At 36.3% G+C, this 24,954-nt stretch overlaps 1 protein-coding gene and 1 long non-coding RNA gene across 2 annotated transcripts; both read left to right on the top strand.

The window, feature by feature from the left end:
* Positions 1-965: 965 nt before the first annotated feature.
* On the top strand, positions 966-7,076 carry LOC117791724. Its single transcript, XR_004618099.1, has 2 exons — positions 966-1,188; positions 6,673-7,076. It is a non-coding gene; the product is annotated as an uncharacterized LOC117791724 (long non-coding RNA).
* Positions 7,077-14,005: 6,929 nt separating this feature from the next.
* LOC117792449 (zwei Ig domain protein zig-8) lies at positions 14,006-24,413 on the top strand. The gene is made up of 5 exons (XM_034632604.1): positions 14,006-14,242; positions 17,765-17,987; positions 18,971-19,098; positions 20,162-20,330; positions 24,301-24,413. Exons 1-5 carry the CDS (start codon positions 14,006-14,008, stop codon positions 24,411-24,413), a joined length of 870 nt encoding a protein of 289 aa, XP_034488495.1.
* Positions 24,414-24,954: the final 541 nt, after the last annotated feature.

The following is a 24,954-nucleotide window of genomic DNA, read 5'->3' on the forward strand; positions in this document are numbered from 1 at the left end:
TTCAAACTCAACACGATGATTTAATAACAACTTGTAAGAAAATTTATTTATGATAAGAAATTGAAAAGAAGATTGTCGACAAGAACGTATTTCTAACTTATTGTCTTTCATAAATACATATGTTTTTCAGTATTTGAAAATTGAAAATAATTGAAAATCACATTGTGCTCTTTTCTCAATAGATAGATTTGAGTTTGTAATATTATAAGAAAGCAATTGCATTTCTATTCGATTCCAATTAATTTTCTGAAAGTGTAAATGTAAATGTCCGTTAGCTAATGAAAGTGTGAGCTGGCAGAACACTGAGAAAAGAAGAGGAGTGGTTTGAGGCTGTTTCTGGGCAGACAGCCAACGACTTAATGTGCTCTAAGTGCTTAAATAGTGCGAATGTCTGGATGCCCCCCCTACCCAAGTAACTGTCCATTATTTTCTGACACTGTCTGCATCCGAATATGTGCGTGTGTGAGTAAGATGGAGAATTTGTTTTAATTGATACGTATTGAAAACATTGACAAGTGCAGCTAATCAATATTTGAAATTATAGATGTGTATGTACTTTATAGAATTATATGTATGTTGAAACTGGTTTAAACTTGTTTGTTTAAATATGTCTAATGGTAGCTATAAAATCCATCAATGCTGCCTGAAAGAGAATTTGCATATTAAATGTGCGCCGGCAAAAGGAAGAGATGGAAAAAGAGAGAGAGTAAGAGAGAGCAAAAGCGACAGATGACTACAATGGAAAGTAGTTCGAAAGAGAGGCTGGAAGCGAGCGCATATGTTGTTTAAATTTTGTACCACTGTGCTATCGACGCAACAGCAAAAAGCTTTCGTTCCATCTCGCTCGCTCGCTCGCATTTGAAAGAGCTTTGGCTCGTCGGCTGTCGGCGGCCTCGATGGCTTTTCTGCCTTTTGGCTTCGGAAGCTCGTTTGTTGTGGTGTGTTCGAGTGCTTATTTCAGTATATTTAGTGCAGTCGTTTCGTTCGGTCGTTCTAACGGTAGTATCGGAACAACGGTAGCTTTGGCCTAGTGTAAGGACAATTCACCAATTCCCACACATATAAACTCACTCAAACACACAAATACATATACCAACACACTCACATACATATACGCGCGTTGTGCTGTGTGTGCTTTAGGTGCGGCAACGAGTCGAAAGTAAAAGTTGTTCAATGTGCATTATAACGGTAAATAAATAAATCAACTAAAGTAGCAATCAAGCAAATGCAAGCGAGAGAAAGAAAGAGAGCAAACGTGTGCGATAGAGAAAGAGGAAGGATGCTGCTGCAATTAAATATGCAACACTAAGTGTGTGAATATTGTGCGAAATCCTTATGAATATCCACAAAAGTAATTCTTAATCTAGTGATTAAAAACGACATCAATAAAAAAAGTGTTGCAAAGACTGTTTAAAAATACTTAAAAAAATATGTACTATATGTAGGTGACACAACATCGACTGGCTGGGAACACATTTCATCTGATTTCAGCACGTGGGCGTTTGCCCAGCCAAGGCCAAAGATGTCCAAAATATTACCCAACTTTGTTTTGCATTTGTTGTTTACACTGAAGGCCGCATAAGAATAACTTTTGGCCTATTGTGTGTGTGTTTTTTTAATCTGGTGGCAGCTGTTTCTTATAGCTGCTATATACCTTAAAGTACCTCAACTGGAATATGGTTTTTTTATTTCAAATTTACAGCGAAAAGTTGTTCAAAACATACTCAAAAATGTCCCACATTTTGTTCTCTACTCAATTTTTAAATTAAAAAAAAATTATAGTCTACTTTTTGGAGCAATGATCTTTACAATAACCAAAGTGGAATTGTTTAGGTTCTGAAATTCGAAACTACTCTGTTAACTTCTGTAAATACATTAAGTTAATGAATAAATAGTCAAATGAATATTCTCATATCCCAAAATGCAAATACGATGTGTAAATAATTTGATGTTTGTTCTGTTGGCATTTGGCTTTCGTCCTGAGCGGCCGGAACTGTCACATAAATTAAAGCCAAGTCATATCCATAACGATTTGCATTTCTAATAAAATTGCTTTCCCGGCGCCGCAGACAGCTCCAAAAAGGCAAACATTAAATGCATGAAGGGTTGCCTTTTCCGACACATGTGGCAACCTGTGAGTTTCCCACCCAAGCACAACACATCACAGAAAAAAAGGGATAAAGAAGTAATTTTACGCCGTATTTTATGCTACAGTTTTTTTCTCAACCCGCTTGTGTGGACAGAGAACAAAGGACTAAGTCCCCATGTCAGTGAAATTGTATCCCTTTTTTTTTGTTAGGTTTGGTTTGATTTTCAATGTTTCAATGTTATTTTAAAGCATTTTTAACGTCTTCAGCAATATAAAATAGGGATCAGTGTTTAAAGTCAATAACAGTCGTAAATAACAATTAATAATTTAACAAACCATCAACTGACGAGCTGGCTAATTGGAATACCAATTTGTGTTAACCCGAGAGAAACAACAACAAGCACAATAACATCAACTACTACTACTAATATCAGACCATAATTACAAAGGTAAATTTAATTTATTCTGTAAGCTAATTAGCCGATAATTTCGTATTTTATTGCCTGGATAATACTGATAATCGTCTATTGTATTAAATCTTTACTCGACACACAACAAATAAATAAAAAAATAGAAATAACCACAAAATTGCGTCCTTGAGGGGTGGCTTTTACACATTATACTTTGGGTTTGTTTTAACAGCAGGCACGTGCCTCATAATTTTGATTTTGTCAAACTTCGTTGGTGGTTTATTTGATGATGACACACTGTGCTGGTCAACTTGTTCCTTGGGTTGGAGTGGTTGCCTCCTGGGGTCAACTGACCCGGACAAATGAGGGTAACTTTAAGCGTTTCCCAATTTAATTATAAAAATACTTCAACTGGTCGTTAAGCAAGGCCTTTGTTTGCTTAACCAACTTGTTGAGTTGCCATTAATTGAAAGGTGCCAATACTGAAAGATTATCGAAAAGCAATTTGGCAGTTGCATTCAAAAAGGATTAAAAACATTTATCAGCTTAAGGGAAATATGCATTTATTAAAAAACAAAAGCTTAATATTAACAAAGAAACTTAAAATAAATGGCTTACATTCTGTTATGTGATAATATATCATATCATATGATATTTCGAATGGGAAGAATAAACATTTTCCTATAAAATTATATGTATATACTTATACTAAAAATCGGATATTTTTATATTTAAAAGTTAGTTCTACTGTAGGCAGTTCATATTATAGAGTTGGTAATATTTAAGTAATCTTTCGGTTATATTCAGCCTAAGCTCATCTTTAAACTGAGCACAAAAGTTTTACCAAGCTAGAAATCCTTTATCTAGCTCATAAATCAATCTCTTCAAATTTTAAAATTGTTTTCCTTAAATAAATTAAAATTCACCAAAGCTTATTATTCAATTTTCGTTATTACTCAATCTAGATTTTCAGTGTAAAAGCTTATTTTGTATGCACATTTCATATGCGTCAGATCAACGCAAATAAGCTTAAAGACCGAATATTTACAAGCTGTGCTCTTATTCTACAAAGCATAAAAGAGGTCAAGTTATCATATCTGCTCCAGAGACCTGAATACATAAATAAGCGATATACTATGTGTAAGAACAGAAAACATTTAAACAAAGGGCTTCACTTATCCTCACACAAATATATCATTGATATTATAACCTTTGTATCGTCTGTATGTGTGATAGCAAATATTAAATAACACAAAATGTGAAATTTTTAAAATTTTAATTTCATTTTTAATCTTTTCTGGCTACAATACAACAAAGATAATCAATAAAAACTATGAGTATGTATTTGCATATTGCTTGGACATTTTAATTTCCATAGTTTTTAATATCAATACAATGTTTCAATATTTTTGTTTGAAGCCAATCCGGATTAACCCTTTGTTGAGAAATTGCTTGTATGTGTGTGTTTATTTAAAATTTTATTTACAGAAAATATGTCAATTTTTTTTTTTAACACCCTGTAGTCAGAGAATAGCTGAGAGGGTACAAAGATCTAGTATTAAATTGTACATGTGGTAGAAAAAATATTTGCGGAGTATATTTAAGTCGAGCGTATGATACTACAAATATTCATTTGAAATTTGAAATGTAAAATAAATAAAAAACATGTATAACAAAGGAATAAAAAATATTGCATTATTACTTGCAATAAAAACATTAATTTATTATGCATATCATAAATGTTGAATGAAAACAAAAGAAACGAACATGTGTATGCACTTATATAAAGCGTCAACAGAGGGCGCCACATAATTAAAGTAAATTTATAGTTGACCAATGTGCGCATTGTTTTTAATCAAATATAATTAAACGACATGAATATTTCATTAATTAAATGAAAGGCCAGTGTCAGCTGGCAGATCGGGGGCGTGGAATCTGCCAGCTGACGCCACTGACAGCTGTCATCGCTGTCAATGACCCATATAATAATATGAGCATTTGTCTCGGAACGAGTTAAAGCCAAAGCGAAACGGAAACGAGCAACTGTTACAGAACCTCGGACATTTTGTGGTTATTTCCCAGAGGCATTGACGCAGTTTTTAATGGAAATTATAATGAGGCGTCGTGCTTTAATTATGCATCGTGAAATGGGCGGTTGTCCTGATCACGCCCAGGCACTTACAACTTAATGCCCCCATCAACGTGACGTGCTTACGCAGCTTAAGCCACACGGTTAGCCCCCACCTCCCCCCCTCACCCGTCGGGGACATCGACTGTTGTCCACGGACTGCAGTTGTCCTCGACCCACGCAGCGTATACGCAACGACGCAACGTGAACCTTGACACTAATTACAACTAACAAAAAATAGTAAAGCCGAGTCCTTAGCCAGTTGACTCACCTTGCCACCGCACTTTGCACACTGTCTCCATTGTTGTGGTCTGTCAGGCATCCAGCTAGATGAAATGCCTGCGAGGCGTTGCCCGAATCTTGACGTCAAGCTCTGCCAACATTCCATCTGCCAGCCAGCAGCAGCTTTTCTCTTTTTCCACATTTTTCCCGTCATTTTTAAAGCTAGGCAAAAAGTTTTATGTAGCGTTGGAGATTTGGCTCAACTCGACAGTTTTAAATGGAACTTTTGCTCTTATTTTTTATACTTATTTTAACTTTGTTTTCGTTTTGCTAAACACTTTATCAACCATTTTTTTTGTGTGTCTACTTATTTTGCTGTTGGATTGAAAATGGTTTTTATTTATGAATTTATAAAATTTGTTTTACAGTCACTAAGAGGACATAATTGAATCCGCAATGGGCGACTTTACAGAGTCTCAACTTGAGACTCTCAAGTATGATAGAATCATATTTACATTAGTACAAGTTTTTGAAAGCAGGCGTGTAGCCGACGGAGGAGGGCAGCTTCTATATAAATACAAATTCTCGAGAGAGAAAGTTAAATTAAAGTAATTATAAATACTGAATTAGCAACTTACCTAATTGCAAATGAAAATTGAATGCCTTTTGCTTGCCCTACAAAAACTCGGCTGCTTGTTGATTGTCATGCACTATGGGAATTTCGTTAGAATTTCTGACATTAATACATTCTCCACAAGTATGTTAAATTTTAAAGCTTAAAAAACCTCGTACTTTTGAGTTTCATACTAAAAGTTTGCAATAATAAAACTGTTGACTGTCAGTATAACAGCTGCTAAACTCAAACGCATTAAAATGCAAGTACTTTTTTAAAAATGTCAGAAACTGTAAGAGTAATAATTTTCATTAATTTGAGTTTGTACTACGTGTTTGAATTGGATAATTGTTGTATTTCTATAGGTTTGGTAAATTATTTTTTTTTATTAAAAGAGTCTGCTTATATCATTAATTGTTGGTAATAAAGTTCAAACTGTAAAAAATCGAATTTAATCCAACAAGAGCTGGACTCTCGTCCGATTGTTCAAATGATAATATTCCCATTGATAATAAAGCCCATGAAAAAAAATTAATCCAAGAATTTTGTTTGCATTTTAAGTTTTTAATTACTTTATTTTCGCTGTCCCTCTCCCTCTCTCTCTTTAATTTTCATTGAATAATAGCTTGTATAATATTTTTAAATGTAAATGGAAAACATTTTTTTAAAAACATCAATTATCCACAGTTATTTTTGTAACTTGTTAAAACCCTTTTGAAATGGGAATGCCACAAATTTTAATAAAATTCTTTTAATGTAAAGCGAGCGCTCTTTAAGTAAAATCGCATAGATTTCCATTATAAAATTTTTTTGTTGTCCGCTGGTTTTTTCCCCCATTTTACTGCAAGCTTCGATTATCATTTTTGGGGGAACATTTCGCTTAGTAAAAACATTTGGCATTTTTTGTGTTCGAGAAACACATTCATAAAGCAAACAAACAAAGAAGACGAGGCGCGTGGCAAAGATAATACAAAATATCTGCGTTGTTGCCGCACACTGGCTAGGTGCCTATGTACTAGATAGCTGGTAGTCCTACATAGGGTATCTGCTGGGGATGATGCAGTGGCAAAAACGACAGCAGCACGTGCCGGCACACGCACAAATTTCCATTTATTTTGACTTTGACATTTGAATTTTTAATGAAATTCCAAACATTTTAACGCTCGCCTTTCACAAAATGTTTTTTCTTTCGCTCTTTCTGTCATTGCAGCTGCTGTCACCGAATAAAAACAAAGACAAAGGACGAATAGGAGGAAAAGGACAAACGCAATCAGAGAACAAGGAACACGCTGTGCCCAACACGGGCAGCGGCAGTTATAGCCGCTAATGAAGATGAAGTGATATCCAGTGATATCGTGTTAAACTGAAATTAAATAGAATATAAATCGCTGGAAAAATGACGGCGATTTCTCAGCACCAGCCGAGCAGAACAAATGCAAAGTAGTTTGCTTCTGGCAGGACGTGGAGGCTAGGAGGCTCGGCAGTTTCAGCATCCTTGTAGCCGAGCAATTTGTAAGCTGGCTCGCCAATTTCACGCATCAAGCGGCGGAATGGCAGGCGCTAATAAGGCGACCAGCCACGCCCCAATGTTGTGCACCAGCAACGTCAAAAAAATAACCATTCTCAACTAGGCTCAAGTGCGCCATAGCAAAGCCAGTGAGTGACTGACTAGTGAGTGCCCCCAATAAACCCCACAAAGACGACTTGAAATATTATGGCAACTTTTCAAATGGAAGCGCGCCAGCAGCAGCAGCAGCAACAACACCAACAATACCAACAGCGACAGCAACGAACGAATTTAAAACAACGAGCAACAACACGACAACGGCAACGACACACGAATTCGATTTTGAATCAGAATTTGAAACTGAACTCGTACTCGGAATCGCAACAGTTGCTAGGAGAGGAGCAAGATTGCACACGGCTATTGCCAACCTGCTCCACAATAGGCACCACCACCAGCAGCAGCAGCAGGAGCTGTCGAACCACCAACAGCAGCAGAAGCACCACCAACACCAACACCAACACCACCACCACCACCACCAACACCACAACCGTTGACTGCTGCAGCTGCCAGCGCGCACTGATAATGCTTAGCATGCTCGTCGTTATTATCGTTGTGATATCCGGCAATGGAGGTAAGTTTTCTGTCTGTCTCATTCTCAGAATACCCTGTAATTTACGGATTAATAGATTTATATAACTTTATGCAATGCTTTGTTGTCTTCCAACAAACATCTCTACGAGGTAAAAGTCTAGTGACGAAAGTCTTTCCATGCCCCAAAAATTCTGATATCCAATTTTGTGATAAACGATATTAATTTTAGTACATGAATAATAAAAAATAGTATTTGGCATTCGGCAAAAGCTAATTTTGAGTATAAGGATTCGGAACCTTCTTGCGCAATATGCCGAATACCAAACATATTTTTCCGTCATTACCGAAATTTAAAATTTCATTAAAATTGCTAAATAATATCTTGGATATCGCCTTGGGTCTCAATAAATGAAAGTAGTATAAAAAAGAATGAATGGTGTATATTACATTATTATATAATATAATAATATCAAAATAAGGTTTTGAATATAATTAAAATCATAAACACTTCAAAAATTAGAAAAGTTGCCGAAAATCACAAATTTTAAATTTGATATGATAGGTTATGTTGAGGCGACTTTCAGATCAAAGATCTGACACACTTTGGCTTTTCTAGGCCCATTATAATACCTTAGTCAGAAATTTGAATGATTACAATGAGTGTTAATCCGCCATCGAAAATGGAGACTAAATGTACAAATGATATCTCCTAGTTTTCTTAAATAGATTCGAGTCGAGTGGAGCTATCTTAAATATGTTATGAAAGTCAGAAGATTTTAAAAATAACGAGTATACAGTAGGTTTTAGAAGCATCGCTGTCTTCATTTAACAGCAAAGCTAGTGAAACTTGAACAAGCAGAAGTAATTCATTAATTCAGCATTGGCTACAGGGTAAAACGTAGTCGAGCACATTCAATTTGTTTCATTCTACACGTATCTCATACTTATTTTGAATCCCATCGCTAGTTGCCTGCTGCCAGTTTAATCAAATTTTCGTGCTCCAGTTCTGTTGAAGCCAAATTGCAATTGTTGTCAAATTGATTTGACCAATTTCATTTATTGATTTCGATTTTCGATATCATTCATTTCGTTGTCATGCCCAATGAGTCAGCAAGAAAAAATCGGGCAATAAGTGTTGGATATTCAGTTATTCCTCTCTCTCTCTCTCTCTCTTTCTCTCTGTGCTGTCAGGCTGCCATGCCGACTTGGCATTTTTAAACGCTTCCTTTCGTCCTTACATAATTCCAGTTGCCGCCTTTTGGGCTGAGTTTTTAGGTTAGGTAATTAATTTTGTGTGCCTGAAAAGTCTTGGGAAATCAATGTTTTGGCCAGAACAGCAGAGGTGGCCCTATATCCAACTCCCAAGCGATTCTTCTGCTCTGATTGAGAGGGTATGTGTGTGTGCCAAATCCGTGAGTATCTGAATTTGAGTATCTCTCTTACTTTCTCTGTGTGTGCGTGTGTGTGTGTGTGTGTGTGTGTATTTGTGGTTAGGCTTTCATTTTAGTTTCATTTTTCATATGCCGTGCGCTTGCCTAATGACGAGTCCGCCTCTGTGCCTCGTGCCACCTGAGTGGAGCAGATGGCGCCAAAATCATCATTAGTCTTTAATGAACTGTGCAGTCGAATACATAAGCAGAGCACACTCTATTATAGATGAATCTCTTTATTCGATTATCTTTGTTAATTGAATGCACATACAATATTCTGCAATATTGCAGCTAATCAAATAAATTCGTATTTTTAATTAATCTTTAAATTATTAACCACATAACCACATTAAAATTTCTGAGCAACTCAATCAAAATTTCAGTTATCCTAAGTTATCCGTGGTAATCCAAACTTATCCAAAAATAAATATTTAAAGTGCGCTGAAATGTTGTCCAAACTTATCCAGCGTTATCCGGTATTATCCGCGCTACTTAAATGCTAACTTTACTTATCTGTGGTGTGTTTCTAAGCGATTTGACCTCATTTAAATAAACACCACTTTATGTTAACTTATCCTTATTGTAAAAACATTTAAAAATTTACTCTTTTAACTTCAGCAGCATATGGAAATAATTTTGTTTAACAACTCAAAACTTTTTAGCAATTATCCAAATTTGCCCACTTTATCCATACAATAATAGAACGCACTTTATCAAGTTATGGAAGCCTTGCGAAGAGTCACACAAACTTTGCAGCAGTTTTGTCAACTGTCAAATGACGGGCATCCCCCAATCAAAAGCAAAAGTTGAATGAACAAATATTCAAATAACAGTCACAGTCATTGTACGACTTTCCTCGTTCAATTTCTGTTTTTTTTTTTTTTTGCCATACTTTGCGCAATCTTTTATGTTTTCGTACCAAGAAAAAGACAACTTGGCAATAAAAGATACGCAGCTTAAAACGCTATACCTTTAAATATTTAAAGAACTTTTACATTTTGGCAATTTTTTGGTCGAGGTGAAAACGAGCGAGGCAGGAGAAACAACAACGATTTCTAATTTTTTAAGTGCATTTAAAAATTTAAAAGTTTTGCGAGACGTCACACACAAACACACACACACACACACACACACACACACAAATAGACATGCTGAAACACACAAAGCCGTGTCGAGAAAAGAAAGCGAGCAAAAAGTTTTGACATTTCAAATGTTTCTGACATGAACAGCGTCATGTTAATAATAACAGCGCGGGCGTAGCTACAACAGCAGCAACAACAAGAGCAACAGCAACAAAAATAAAAAAGAAAAACAATAGTACAAACAACAACAACATGCAACAAGGAACACGCCCTGCGGTCGCCTGACGTTGACTTAGTCGGAACAACCCGGCACATGACTTTTTGATTTCTGTTGGGCGCTTTTAAGCAACAAATTTTGAAGCTCTAATTTATTGTTGTTCTTGTTGTTGTGACTGTTTTTGTTGCTTGTAGCTGTTATTGTTGTTGTTGTTGTTGTTGTTTGCTGTCGCTATTGCCATTACCGCTGCGGTTGCCGCATCCCAAGCAGTCAATTTATTTTAATTTCTAGCCAGCGGCTCTTTATTTATCATGTTGTTTTCGCAGACAGACACATCATGAAGCCGGGCAGTAGAAAAAGAAGGGGCAAGAGAAAGCCAGAGGAAGTGACGAGGGCGTGATGGCCAAAGTCAGTTGGGATTTTGATGTTGCTGCAATGGCAAAGGCAACTTCAACTTATTAGCAACAATGTTGGGCTTGGCAATTGAACAACTAACATGAAAGTCAACGTTGTTGTTATTGTTGTTGCTGTGGTTGTTGTTGTTGCTAGGTCTGGCGGGCATGCTGTCAATACAACTGAACACAACAACAAGGATATGCGACTTATCTGTCCAAAACATGGCCAAGGGTTGCTAGCAACAGCAACAAACGACTCTGATAAATACTGTCTGGGTGTGTGTGTCCTGTCCTGTGTCTACACTAATAAAAAAAATGTTCTAAAATCAAGATTTTGGTCTCAAAACTAAGAATTTTGGTCTAAAGAGAAATTATCTTGGTTTTAAGAACATTTTAAATAAGCTCAAGTTCTTATTTTAAGAATAAATGTTCTTGAAATTCAAATCAAAAAATAAAAAAAGATTGAAAACTATTTTTGAATAATGTTCTTTTTTTTAAATTTTGATTTACATAGATTTTATTTTGTCTTAGTAATTTTATAGTGGGATTCGAACCGGACAACTGAAGCGGTTTCTCTAACCAGAGCACCACGGGGCCACCATTTATTTTACATGAAATATTACATATTTACACTTTCCGAACAATTTAAGATTTGTATTCTTGCATTATGAACTTTGAGTGTTTAGATTAATATTCATAAAATAAGTAAAATGGTTTTGAAATGTTCTTATTTTAAGAATAAAATATTTAAGATGCATGCTCGTGATTTTATAAGTTGGTCTATTTTTTCAGTGTAGCTGACTGTCTTGGCCCAACGTGCACAACATGTTTAATCTAATAAAGTCAGTGGCTGCCAACTATAAAATGGTCGCCCAACGCAGCTCGCTGTGTGCCATAAAAAGTCTTCTTGCCTGAGCGTAATAAGCGTATCAAGTGTTCAAAACACACACGCACACACACACGCACATGCACACTTATGATATGAAACATACCCAAGTGTATGTGTGTGTGTAGTTCTCTAGCAGACGTATCGGCGTCATTCTGAGCATCGTCCTTGCTCTGAACGCTGCTAAGTGATGGGATAAATGGCGGTGGATAAAAATGGCTCGTAACTAAGTAGCAACAACAACTACAGCAACAACAATCAAGTATGTAGCATGTGGTTGTTGCTGTGGTAAAAACATGAAAATTTGATAAACGTAAAGCACAAAAACAAAAGTACAAAACAAAAGTTTATGCCTCATGAACGACGCATGTTGGCAGCTTTGTTTTTCTCTGTGTGTGTGTGTGTGTGTATTCCTATATGTGTATATACGCGTGCGTAATTTGCTAATTACCTAAATGGTTGCAAGGTATTCGAGCCAAGTAACAACAATGTGTTTTCGATGGAAAACTAACAATGTGCTGTGCATTGGATTTTAAAACACAAAAACAGTTTGGGTCAACAAGTTAAACAACAGTTTTGGCCACAAACTGAGCTAATTGAACAATTATGCTAACGATATTGATATGGAGCTGACTCCAACAGACATTTGAGACGCAGCAAAAGCATTTCAGCCAATTATAAAGTTGGGCAACTTTTAGAAGAGGCTATTAAAAGCTATTTTCTAATTTATAGCAGAATGCTTTTTCATCAGCGTTTTTACTATAAACGGAGTATAGATTTATTTTATCATCACTTGCAAATCAAAATCTTTAATCACCCGTAAAACATATCAACTTATCACTAGGCAGACTTGATCTTTAATCAACAGCCATTTTATTCTGTCATCACTATTCAACTTCTTCTTTCTTCACCTACCATTTTACTGATATTCTGTTGTTTAAATATTTGCATATAGTATGTAGAAACTTTACGATTTCAAAGACACCGATTGTATTTTTTTTTAAATAAGGATGAATTGATTTCCATCAATCGAAAAAGAAATATTCGCTTTTTTATTACTATAAAAACCTATTTTTTTTACTATAAGTCGTGTCTGTTGTCATTGGATTACATAAAATATTATTTCAGAGCTCTTTCATCTATAGATGGACATGGGTCTTCTTTTTAAGGTCTGTTCCTGGCCCGAATTCAATATTTTAAGCCTGGTCCGGCCCGGTCATATTTTCAAAGGGCCGACTCCGGCCCGAAATTACAAAATAATGTAAACAAATTTAAAATTTTTTTCCATAAACTCAATTTTTTTTTTAAATCGAACAAAATTTGAAATTTACTTGTTGTTTTGTAGAAACCTGATATTTTTCTATGCAAGTTTTACTGATTCAAATTTTTTTCCTCTTATTTACGCATTTGATAGGTAAAAAATTAAGCTTAATAAAAATATCGATGCAAATCGATCAAATAAATGCGTTAATGATATTAACAGCGAATTATTACAGAAAAAAATGTATCAATTCATATAAAAAGAAAGTGTGAATTCGCTGCGGCCCGGGTCCGAACGAAAAAAAGGCTCGTTTACGATTTTCAGGCTCGAAGCCTGTGGATTTTTTGAAAAGTCCCGCGGGCCTACAAAGGCATATAATTTAATTAATTTTCTTACGACGCTAGTTAACAAACTATACCATCACAATTCTTCAGACTATTTCGTCACTAGTATCATCCCTTTTTATATTTTAGCCTAGACATATAGTTTTAATCTACTTTGGCTTTTATTAATTTAATATAAAGAGAACTATTCTGTCTCTTAGGCCAAACATCCTTTTAAGGATAAGTTAGACACAACTTTAACAAATGTGTGATAAATTTTGTTCAAGTTTTAAATTTCATTTCCGTGATGAAATGTTGTGTGATATAATTTGAGCATGAAATTTGCTGAAATTGTTGCGGAAATGAAAGACAGAGCATTTTCAAAATATGTAACGGATGTAATTACAATAATGATTTCCTCAACAAGTATTGTAACACATGCAATCAAATGTGAGACATTTTAAATATTGTAGCATTTTAGTTGTCTCAACTTTAATTGCGAGTTATTCATGTCATTTTCTTTCCATGCTCAAGCATATATAAATAAATTTGTGCTTTATATTTCTATTGCAGTGCTCGCCGCACAGCGTGACTCATATAAATCAAAGGATATGAGCAGCAGCAACAATGCCATACCAAATGAAGGCGATGCTGCTGCTGCTGCTGCCAATGGTGTGACCGGAAGCGGAAGCATGACCAGCACAACCAACAGCAACGGAAGTAACAAAAATGGTCATGCGACAAACAGTGGCGCAGTGACAACTGACATCAACTCCAGTTCCAGTTCCAGTGCCAGCTCCAGTTCCAGCTCCACCTCCAGTTCTAGCTCCAAATCGAATGCCAACTCCGTGATGACGACAACAACAACCACAACAATCAGCGGCATTGTCAGCAGCAGTTTGCACAAAGGCAACTCAATAGCATCGCCAGCAGCTGCTTCCGGTATTAATCGCAATAGCATCGATCTGATCGACGATTCCCGCAATGGTGGTCCCTATTTCGACAAGGGTGCTTCCAAGAATGTCACCGCCTTGCTGGGCAAGACGGCATATTTGAATTGTCGCGTCAAGAATTTGGGCAATAAAACGGTAAGTTCTTGCGAATGAATTTCTCATGCAATTGTTATGTCATTATGTGCCATCAAAATGTGATTTGTAACAGTGTAGGGGATGTAGTTGCATGTGTTTTTTAGCTAATTAGCACGTAAACTGCGCCCACATGGCGGCTTTTGGCTAATTGTTCCGCTGCCAAACAAAATGATTAATTATACCGAAACAGGAAACAGATTTTACTTTATTCAACTTTCTCATTTCGACTGTGTATGTGTGTGTGTGTGTGTGTGTGTTTGTGTGCGGAAGGAAATGCCGCAAAACATTTCACAAACACAATCTCCCCCATTCCCGGCAACACCACAACACTTCCGGCCTAGGCCTCAGCCAAAGCCAAAACCAAACCTAACCTGGCCAACTATTCAAATCGACTGCTGGGAACCTCCACACAAAATAACACAAAAAAAAAGAGAAATGTGAAAGCTTTCATTTTGTTACATTTTTTTGCAGTTTAGTTTGTTGTTGTTGCTGTTGTGTTTTGGGTGGGTTTTAGTTTTGCAAACTGCGCCGTAGTCATTCGGTTTCCGTTATTTCCTGTACGGCGCCTGCCCCCGTGCTTATTTTCCGATAATAATATGTTACATGACGAAGGACTCTTTCTCTCTCTCTCTCTCTGTCTCTCTGCCTCTCTCCCTCCCTGGGCTTACCTGCACATACGATTAGGTGGTTAGACGGTTTGATGGTTAGTCCTTGCCACGGCTTGCCTCTGTTTGAGTTGCGGTTTCGAAAACTAATTTGCGTGATTATTAAATTCGAGAGTAGACCCCCAGTAGACCCCAGTTGATGGGGGTTCTTGCTGGAAGGGGTTGAAAAGTTTTTTGTTGGCACTGAATTAGATAGCTTTCAACGCATGTGAAAGATGTAGGTCGGGTCAGAAGGGGAGGCAGAAAGACAGGCGGTCTAACAACTTCATTGGATGCCAATTAGTTTGGATAACTTCATCGATCATCAACGAGTTAATTAAGGCTTTTAGAAAGTTTAAACTAAATTATTGATATGAATGCAATTGAGTTCATTTCAATTTTAATTATATTAATTTAAATGAAAACTTATAGAAAGCAGGGACCGAAAATAATGATTAATTTTAATTTTTATTTTTTTTTCAATAAAAGTAACTATTAATTTGTATTTTTAAAATAAAAGTCTTAAAATAACCATTAAAAGTGATTTTTTTTTGGATATTCCTCATAACAGTTATGGTCCCTGATAGAAAGTATATAATTGATTTAAGATATTTCACAAAAACCTTACTATGACGTTATTTTGCGTAAAGTTTTTGAAGACAAAATTTAAGCTTTTTTTTTTAAATTTAACTCAAGCTAAAAAAAGTTGCCATCTTACGTGAAAAAGAAGAGTGGACAATATTCTTTGAGAAATGTGTAATCCCTCAATGCTTCAATATGTTTTGCAGCCCCCACACGCCTATTTAAATAATGTTCCACCCAATTTTCAAAGTTCTGCTTAAACATCATTTGTTTCAGTTTTCAGCTGAAGCTCTAATTAGCTTTCACCTTGTGGCATGCCACAAAAGCAACGGCAACGGTACAGGTAACCACAAAGATCCCAACGTAAAAACGAACTTTGCAACTCCATTTCCGTCTGTGTCTCTCACACTACCTCATATAAGTAATACATCACTGCTGCTGCTGATGCTGCTGAGATTTACCATAAATGAGTAGGGAAGTAGAGAATTTAGGGAAGGTAAGGAAGGAAACTTAAGCCAGCCGACAAAAAAAAATCGGAGTATTAACGCCGCCGTCTTCTGTTTTATGTGTGCAGGTCGTAATGATAAACAGCAAACGGATGTTGATGTTTTCTACATTATTAATGACGCTTTTCATTAGAGTCGCAGTCGGAGTCGACATTTTACGGCTGCCGCTTCTACTGATAACAGAATGCGAGCGGTAATGAATTAGAAGGGGGCGTGATAGCACCCCTCCCCACAAAGATTAACAAAAAAACAAAGCGCTTCTAAATAATTCATAGCCACAAAAAAGTCTGCAGAGAAAGTTTAAACTTGTTATAATGTAATTTGCAAGTGAGTAAGCGACTAAAGATGTATCCTATAAAAATATCTGTTGAAAGCAAAAAATTAATTGGAAACTGGTTTACGTAAAATAGTTATTAAATAGGTAAATTACAATATGACTATGACATACCTTGAATTTATAATAATTTTTAAATTTGTGAGTTTTTTAACTATTAAATTAAGTAAAACTGTAAATTGGGTTGGGGAATATCTCAGAAAACACAATTAGATCAGTAATTCTTAGCATTAGTTGCTTGGCTTAACAGTTGAATGAGTTAGCAAAACTCCCCGTTAACATGTCAATCAAAGGGTATTCGACTAACACGCGCCAAACAAATTTGGAAGCATACTTTCTGGCGCTCTGCAAATTGAGCCATAAAAACGTCAAATTTGAGATTTCTTCGTTGATGTTGTTTGCCCAGCACCAAAAATGAGTATTTTTTGGCTGGCAACGCAGGGTTGCAATCGATACGCAAATTTTACGATACTGTAAACACGCATAATGCGCATAAACTTGGAGCAAAAAGAGGGCGTGGAATTTGTGGGGGTTTGATTTTAGCATTAGCCCAAAGTAAATTTCGCGGTTGGTGGGAGCTTAAACTTAGACAACGACAGTTGCAGGGGAGGGTAATGTATGTAGGGGAAGGGGGTGGTAAGGCTGACTGTTTTATAACTGCTTCAACATTTGGTGTTAATTACATGCAACTTTCTTTAAACAGCAACATGGCAAGAGGAAAACTTTGGCCAAACACCTGAGCAACCTGGCCAAGTAGCAAGTGCTTCGAACAGAAGTTGTCCCCTAGCTAAGTTTCTTGTCCATTAACTTTGCCGTCGCTCTCGTCGTCAGCCGTCGTCAGGCAGCATGTTGCTAAGCTGTAGTCATTGAAATTGAAAATGCTCACAGCTGACGTATGACACGCGACATTGTCAGCAGGAAGAGGGAGTGGAGGAGGGCTGGAAGACACCCCTAAATCACAGTTACTTAAAAATGTTGCGCTCAGACAGGTTAACAGCAGGTGGTTGCCAAACAGGTGTGCATTAGCGTATGGGCGTGCCACACCCACTGTTGCCTTCAATTTGACACGAGGCAACAACACTTGCCACATTGATAAGGGTAGCAGAGTAACCCTAAGTCAACCCTCCTCTTTTCTCTACAAGAAAAAGGGACGCATTCTGTTATGTCATATGTCGTATGTGAATGACAAACTTTTTCTTGCTTTTCTTTCAGAAGGGAAGAAAAAATACATTTTAAAATAAAATTTGCATTTTACACGTGCCACTGACGCAAACAATAGCAAACATACCCTGTAAACCCACAAATCTCTGCAAAGATTGCGCGTTAAATTGACTTTTTAAACTGTTTGCCCAATAAATTAAGCTGAACATGCAAATTTCATCGCCTGAACAAATGAAATGTTTCTTTAAACTTTCTACTACAAATACAAGTATTTCTTTTTATTTTCCCATTTCAGATGTTGTTGCAGGTTTCATGGGTGCGACATCGAGACATTCACCTGCTCACAGTTGGACGTTATACATATACATCGGATCAACGTTTTCGGGCTATACATCAACCGCAAACTGAAGACTGGATGCTTCAGATTAAGTATCCGCAACACCGCGATTCTGGTATTTACGAGTGCCAAGTGTCCACAACACCCCATATGAGTCACTACATTCAGTTAACTGTTGTGGGTAAGTATCTGAGGGAATAGCTACCAAAGTAAATTGCAGAGTATGCACTTTAATAATGTACTTTATTATAAATAATAGCAAAGAACTCAAGATGCATTTTCTATTTAAAGTTTTTAATTTGACATTTGAATATAAAAATGCATAAAATATAATAGGTATGAAAATTTCTAATTAAAAATATTGTACTTAGATTTTTGAAAAATTAAAATTTTAAATAATGAAGGTCATGTTAAATATTTAACATTTTTAAATATATACATATAGTTTACCGAAGACTTATTTTTCTCTAAATAATGTGAACTATTGAACTAACAACTAATTCAGCTATAAAAAGCAGCAATAGAATTAGAGTTTGCTTGCCACTTGACCCAAACGAAGCTTTCTGCTTAACCCAAGACTAATTAGTATTCAACTTACGTATAAAACAACAGCTCTTTTTGTGTTTATCAAAGTTTTTCATTTGTATTTAGGTAAACAATTTCCTGGTGTTATATTTCAATCAATGATACGCCATAAACATTAAATACCATTCTCAAAAATGTTGCCCAAAGTTTGACACTTGTTGCTTTGGTAAAAAGGAAAAACTCATTCTTCATTGGGCAGGCAAAGTAAAAAATATAAAGGGTTAATGGTGAGGTATAAAGGGTAAGGGATGGGGAGAGGGGAAGCTGCCTAAATGGGCACTTCACATTCAGTAGAAATTTCAAAGAAAATCTTTTGAAATTGTTGCGCATTTAAATTACACTTGAATTTCTAATTAACCGTTGTAAAAATTTCGTATTTGCCTAATTGCCATTTCATTTGAGATAAAAATTTACATTGCAAAGTGCCCAAAAGGCAATAGAATTTAGAAAATGAGTCTACAATACAAATATTTTGCAGCAGTCCAAAAGCCTAATGACTACGAGTTGTTAATAAAAGTTTTTATTTTTATTTTTATAAATAGTATTTAATAAATACTTACGTACTATTTTGTTTTGCAGAGCCGTCAACGGAAATAATCGGCGCACCAGATTTGTATATAGAAAGCGGTTCGACTATAAATCTCACCTGTGTCATACTCAACTCACCTGAGCCGCCGGCCTATATATTTTGGAATCACAACAATGCTGTAAGTGCGATTTTTTTTCTTTTTGCTATTACTTTTCGAATTTTGTCAATTTGGACTGGCAATTACTTAGGGGCATCATTAAGGCGTTACCTATAAATGATTAGGGATCTGGGACGATACTTCAATTTAGTAACTTTTAAATTAGCTTTGCAATGGCAAAAACTGTGAAACTTTTTTTGTTAACACCCCTTTTTATTTGCTGTGTGTGTGTTTTATTTTGAGTTGAGTGCAAGAAAATGCCATTTAAGCACTATGCCAAAGCGAGGGACGATCCCAGAAAACCCGTCGAGGCAAGGGTTTTAAATGGATTTTGGTTTTGCACCTCCTACACTACCCTCTCTCTGCTTTTATTGTTGTTGTTGTTGTTGTTGTCAGTGGCATCCCTGCGGCTGTTTGAGCCACGTTTTAGTTTTGCCATTTTAGGTGTTTTTCCTTCAGTTCAGTTCATGCTTTGGGACTTTAGTCACGGCCATGTTTTAGCTTATTGTATTGGGAATTCGTAAGGGTTGATGCCCACGGTCCTGTCTATTGTTAAATATATTTTCCATAGAGCGCGCAATGCTTGCCATGCTTTTAAGATGGGTTCTATAGGAAGTTGCCATTAGTGCCAGTTTTCAGATTTCTTTCTCTTTTTTTTTTGTTGTCAGATTTAATTTTATTGTTTTGCTTTTGTTTGCAATCTTTCTTATTTCCCTATGCATATTTCTAAGCCTTCGTCGTCGTTTTTGCCTTAGCCTTTGATTTGGCCGCTGGCGTTGGTGTTGTTCAAGTTTTTAATTTTCCAGCTGCGTGCAACAGTGCGTATGCGTAATCTGGGGACACACAGTTTTATGGCTTAGAAAATGAACGTCGCATAAAATCTAATTTGATGCGACTTCGTCCATGCGGCATTGTAAATGTCATTCGCATACAAATTGCAAATGTTTCTCACGCTCTTTTCTTTCTCTCTTTATACCCTGTACTTTTTGTTGTTGTTCGTTTCTTGTTTGTGTGTTTTATGTGCACCCATAAATGTTCAAGTGCTTCAGACTGTAATTCTTTCTCTGGTCTCTTCACTTTACAGATAATCAACTATGATTCGCCCCGAGGCGGTGTCTCGGTAGTAACCAACAAAGGTGAGACGACGACATCATTCCTTCTGATTAAATCAGCGCGTCCATCGGACTCCGGGCATTATCAATGTAATCCATCAAATGCAAAGCCCAAAAGCGTAACGGTACATGTGCTGAATGGTAAGTAAAATCAACGAGAACTCAACACAACATTCACAAGCCAACACAAAGGACAATTTTCGGCAATGAAAATGAAAATGCAAATGAAAGTATATAAAAAAAAACCTAAAAATAACCTTTATTCAACAGTAACGACAATTGTATATCCTACAAATATCAAAAAAAAAATATTTAAAGTAAAAAAGAAACCATTTATTAATATATTTTAATATCAAATGCCGACAGAAAATAGTTGAGATTTAAAAGATAAATCAATTAAATTTATGACATCGAATCTTAATTTTAATAACAATTGAACTAAGTTTCTTTTAATATACTACAATTATCTCCTACAAAATAATTTAAAGTTAATATACCCGAAGAAAAGTTAATAATGGTCAACAAAAGTACAATGGTCCATGGCAAAAGTTTGGCATGATGGTCAAAAATATAAATGGCAAGAGACTGAAGGCGTTGAGGATTTGGCTCAGTCCAGTCCAGAAGAATGCACAAGGACTTACGAAAAGTGCAGAAGTAAAGCATGCTAATGAAGAAGACAAAAGGGTTAGAAGCACCACGGTATTGTGGCGAATGCGGGCTTATGAATGCTTTGTGGCTGCAAATCTGAATGCTTGAATGCCGTGCAATGAATCAAGAGGTGCCTGGGAGGGCACTTACAGTGAATCTTAGCAAGTTGAAGAGCTAAAAGGATGCGAAACTTCAGTTAATAATTGCGTGAGATGAGCTGTAGTGAAGTGAAGGGCAAACTGAAAGGCTTCTTAAGGAATTCCTTTGAGTTGGGTATTAAGGAATCTCTTAATGAGTGTGAGCAAACAAAATTTTCAAGTGCTTTCAAACACAATTGAGTTAAATAGTTGAAGTTAGTCAAAGAAATAAGTAGGTAAAATAAACTTAGGAAATAAATTAAAGGTATATAGTTGATTCGGGGTGCGTATGGTGTTTGCAAGATAAGTTTTTTTTAGAGAGTTAAATCATAGGAAATTGCAGAGATTTTTTAAAAAAGTTTCTTTTAAAGAAGAAAACTTGCAGATAAGTACATTAAAGAGTGAATTTTATTAAAATAGCACATTAAAGAGAAGTTCCTTACATAAAGAAATTCTTAGTTACAGTTTCTTATAGAGAAGTGTATATTTGGAATATTATTTAAGATACGTTTTAAGTACGTTTTCTATAAAATAAAGAGAATTATCTTAAGGAAAAGGTCGATGGTTTCCACTTTTTCTAATACCTTTAGACAGACATAAGTATTTGAGTATGCCTTAATACAACCCGCAGCTTAAGTATTGAAAACCGTCAACCGTCTTTTGTGAACTGCATTCTAAAACGGAACTTAAACCGTCGCTGGGCAGCCATATAAAGTTTTAAAGCCACAGTTAAAAAGGTAACACAAAATGAACCAGGCCAAAAGGTGTACAGTAAAGCAGCGTAGGGTGTGCCAGGTGTTGTGGAAATAACTCGATGGCGTTTAAAGAGTGAAAAACTCGAACAAAATGAGCTTCAACAGAATAAAATCGTGTGAAAATATTGATTCGGTTGGGGGGTTGTCATGGTAGCAAAAGGTGTTGAAATATGTTATGCTAATTGAGAGACGCACTTCGACGAAAATAGAAGTGAAGGGTGACCGAAAATAGTTACAATATTCAATATTCTTAACGCAAAGTGAAAATTGGCAAATAACGCGCATGAAAATTAAACAGAATGAGAGAGGGTGGCAACACTGTTTCCCTTGCCCTAGAAAATTGTGTGCACAGCAGTAATCATTATGGCGCACTACGAATAGACGAGCCAGACTTACACATAGAACACTTACCACGCGGAGGGTTGACGGGATTGCTTTCTCTCTTTTTTTGTTTTTGCTTTTGGTAAATGCTGCGACATTTTGCTCGCTTGTGAGAGGGGCGAATAGGGAGGGAGAGGGAGAGGAAATGTAGCTGGGTCAGGTTGTGCTTTGCAGTAACTGAGCGCGCGTGGCACATGAAAATTATGTTTATGCTACGCTTGGTCTACAGCACTACCTCCCTCCTTACCTTCCTCTTCCTTTGCCTGTCTTTCGCTTATATTCACTGCTTGACTATTTGCTGCATGCCACTTCCTTTGCGACTTTCACTAATGTCAAGTTGTTGTCGTCATCGTCGTCGTTGTTGTCGTTGGAATCGCAACGGTGTCTGCCAGATAATGTCACAGTGTTGGCACTGACACACACACACACACACACACACACACTGTGGTATTTGTCGCCATATTGTGCATGCAATGCGCGTTGTTTCCGTTAACTGCTTCGGCACACTTGTTTCTGATTATTATTATGTTTGTGTCTCTTGTTCTGCTACTTTGCATTGTTGTTGCCCGTAACATTTTGTTTTGTTGCCTTTATGTATTATTATTATTATATGCCCGTCAACATTTCTGTTGTTCTAGCTCTTTCTGTTATATTTGTTGTTGTTGCTGTTGTTATAGTTTTTTCCCATTGTTCGCATCGGCCACATTCTCCGCGTGCGCTTTGCTTTTAGTGACAGTTGCTTGTTTGCTATTTCCCCCTCGCTCTTTCCCTTGTCATTTCTTTTGCTTTACTTCACGTTTCTGCATTACTTGGCTTTCACTCTTTATTGTTGCCTCACTGGGGGGCCCACTGTGATAGCGATGGGAGTGTGAGAGACTCGACACGAGTTAAAAGTTAGCACGAAAATAATTAATTCAAATTTTTTTTGTATTTAAGATTTTGAAAACTTGTATATTGTCAAGAAAATAACTTTTTTTAATCATTAAATACTTTATCAATTTAAATCTTAAGATCTTCCGGATTAAGAAAATTTGTGAAACAGGTGGAGAAAAAGATTAAAAGATATAGAATAATATATAAAAATATGTCGTAATATATATTCTCGTTTATATAATAATATATAAAAATATGTCGTAATATATATTTTTTTTTAATTCATTCAATTAAAATTTTTTTTTGAGATGCATTAAGAACTACTGAAATTTCTGAATATTTTATTTATTTCATAATGCAATATTATAGTTCAGCTACTTTTGCAAATCAGTTTTGTACCACTGTATCCTTGGGCTGCGGCTCCTTGCCTTTAACTAAGTTGGAACTGTCAATGGTTTCAGTTTCATTGCTGCAACTTGTGTCTTGTTGCAAGTTTTGATTCTGCCTCTAGTATGTGTGTGTGTTTCTGCTTAAGGTAAAGTCTGTTTTTGTTTATTTGTTGTTGCTATTCCTTCTTCTGTATATCCTGTATTCTACTCGGTGTGTTTTCTTCAACTTGTCGCAGTTTTATTGTTTTTACTTTCTTTAACGTTGCTACGACGACAACAAGTCAGAGTTGTCGCCTTTTGTATTTGCACCTTTGCGTGAGCTGGTAATCCTGTTATTGTTGAAGATGGATTATATGGTATTGTGTTTCAATGTCTATATGATAATCACATTGACTTTGTGAGTAAAACAGAACCTGCAAATATAACGCAAGGACACGCCAAGAATACATTACAGTATACAGAATACACTTACACTTACACTTACACACATACATAAATACATACAAAATACTTATTTAAAATGTTTTCGTTTCGAACCAATGTCTGAGTATGAGAACAGCAATAAAGATGTAAATTAAACAGGTGTTTCTCATTCCGTTTCCAGGGGAGTTCCCAGCAGCAATGCAGCACGCGGCACCAGCACATCCTCCCATGTCTCCAAGTCGCTATCTCTTAGTGTACCTGTTTGTGTGCTTCTGCAGTTTGGCATTTGTCAGGCCCTCCATGCGGTCCTCACTTGTGCAGCTGCGGCAGCAGCGACGTCGACCAGCAGCAGAGCCAGAAATAGGAGCAGAAGCAAGAGCAGGAGCAGGAGCAGAAGCAGGAGCAGAAATACCAGCAGAGACAGTAGCGTCAAAGCGATTTTGTCGGTATCCGGTATGCGACAGATCCTCGAGTGTATTTTAAGTCTGTTGTCCTCGCTGCTCAGCGCCACATGGCATTGGCGTTGGCGAGGGCGTGGCCCAAAACTACAACAACAAAAACAATCAGCAACAGCAGCTGCAACAGCGACGTTTAGGCAAGTATATGAAGCGGACATAAGGTGAGCATGCCCCCAAAAGAACAAAAAACAAACCAAAAAGAAAAGCAAATAAAATAAAATGATGAAAAAAAAAACAAAATAAAAATCTCTTAGACTCTAGACTAATTTAAAGTAAATGCATACATACACACTACTCGTACTTATACATACACTTATATGATAATATCTTAGCTTAAATCTTTCACACACATACGAACACGACTACATACATAAGCTGTAACTATATAATAGGAACTAATATGTATAATCTATTGGCTATTGTGTTTTTCTATGAATCCGTGACGTATACGTAATAATTAGCCCAAACAAAAAAAAAGAAAACTAAGAGAGAGAAAGGTATATAGAGCCAAGTTGTCGCCTTTTTAAGTACAACTTTGTATCATATTACAAATCGATTTATTTCTCAGTCTTTCTGTTTCTTTTTAAGTCTTGTAAATAAAAAAAAAAATACATTCTATACCTATAGGCGCTTGTTCAGTGAATATTTACTTTACTTTTGCTAGACATTTTTGACTAGAGACTTTCCAGAAACGAGCATTG

This window comes from Drosophila innubila, assembly GCF_004354385.1.
Source record: "Drosophila innubila isolate TH190305 chromosome 3R unlocalized genomic scaffold, UK_Dinn_1.0 2_E_3R, whole genome shotgun sequence".
NCBI lineage: Eukaryota > Metazoa > Arthropoda > Insecta > Diptera > Drosophilidae > Drosophila > Drosophila innubila.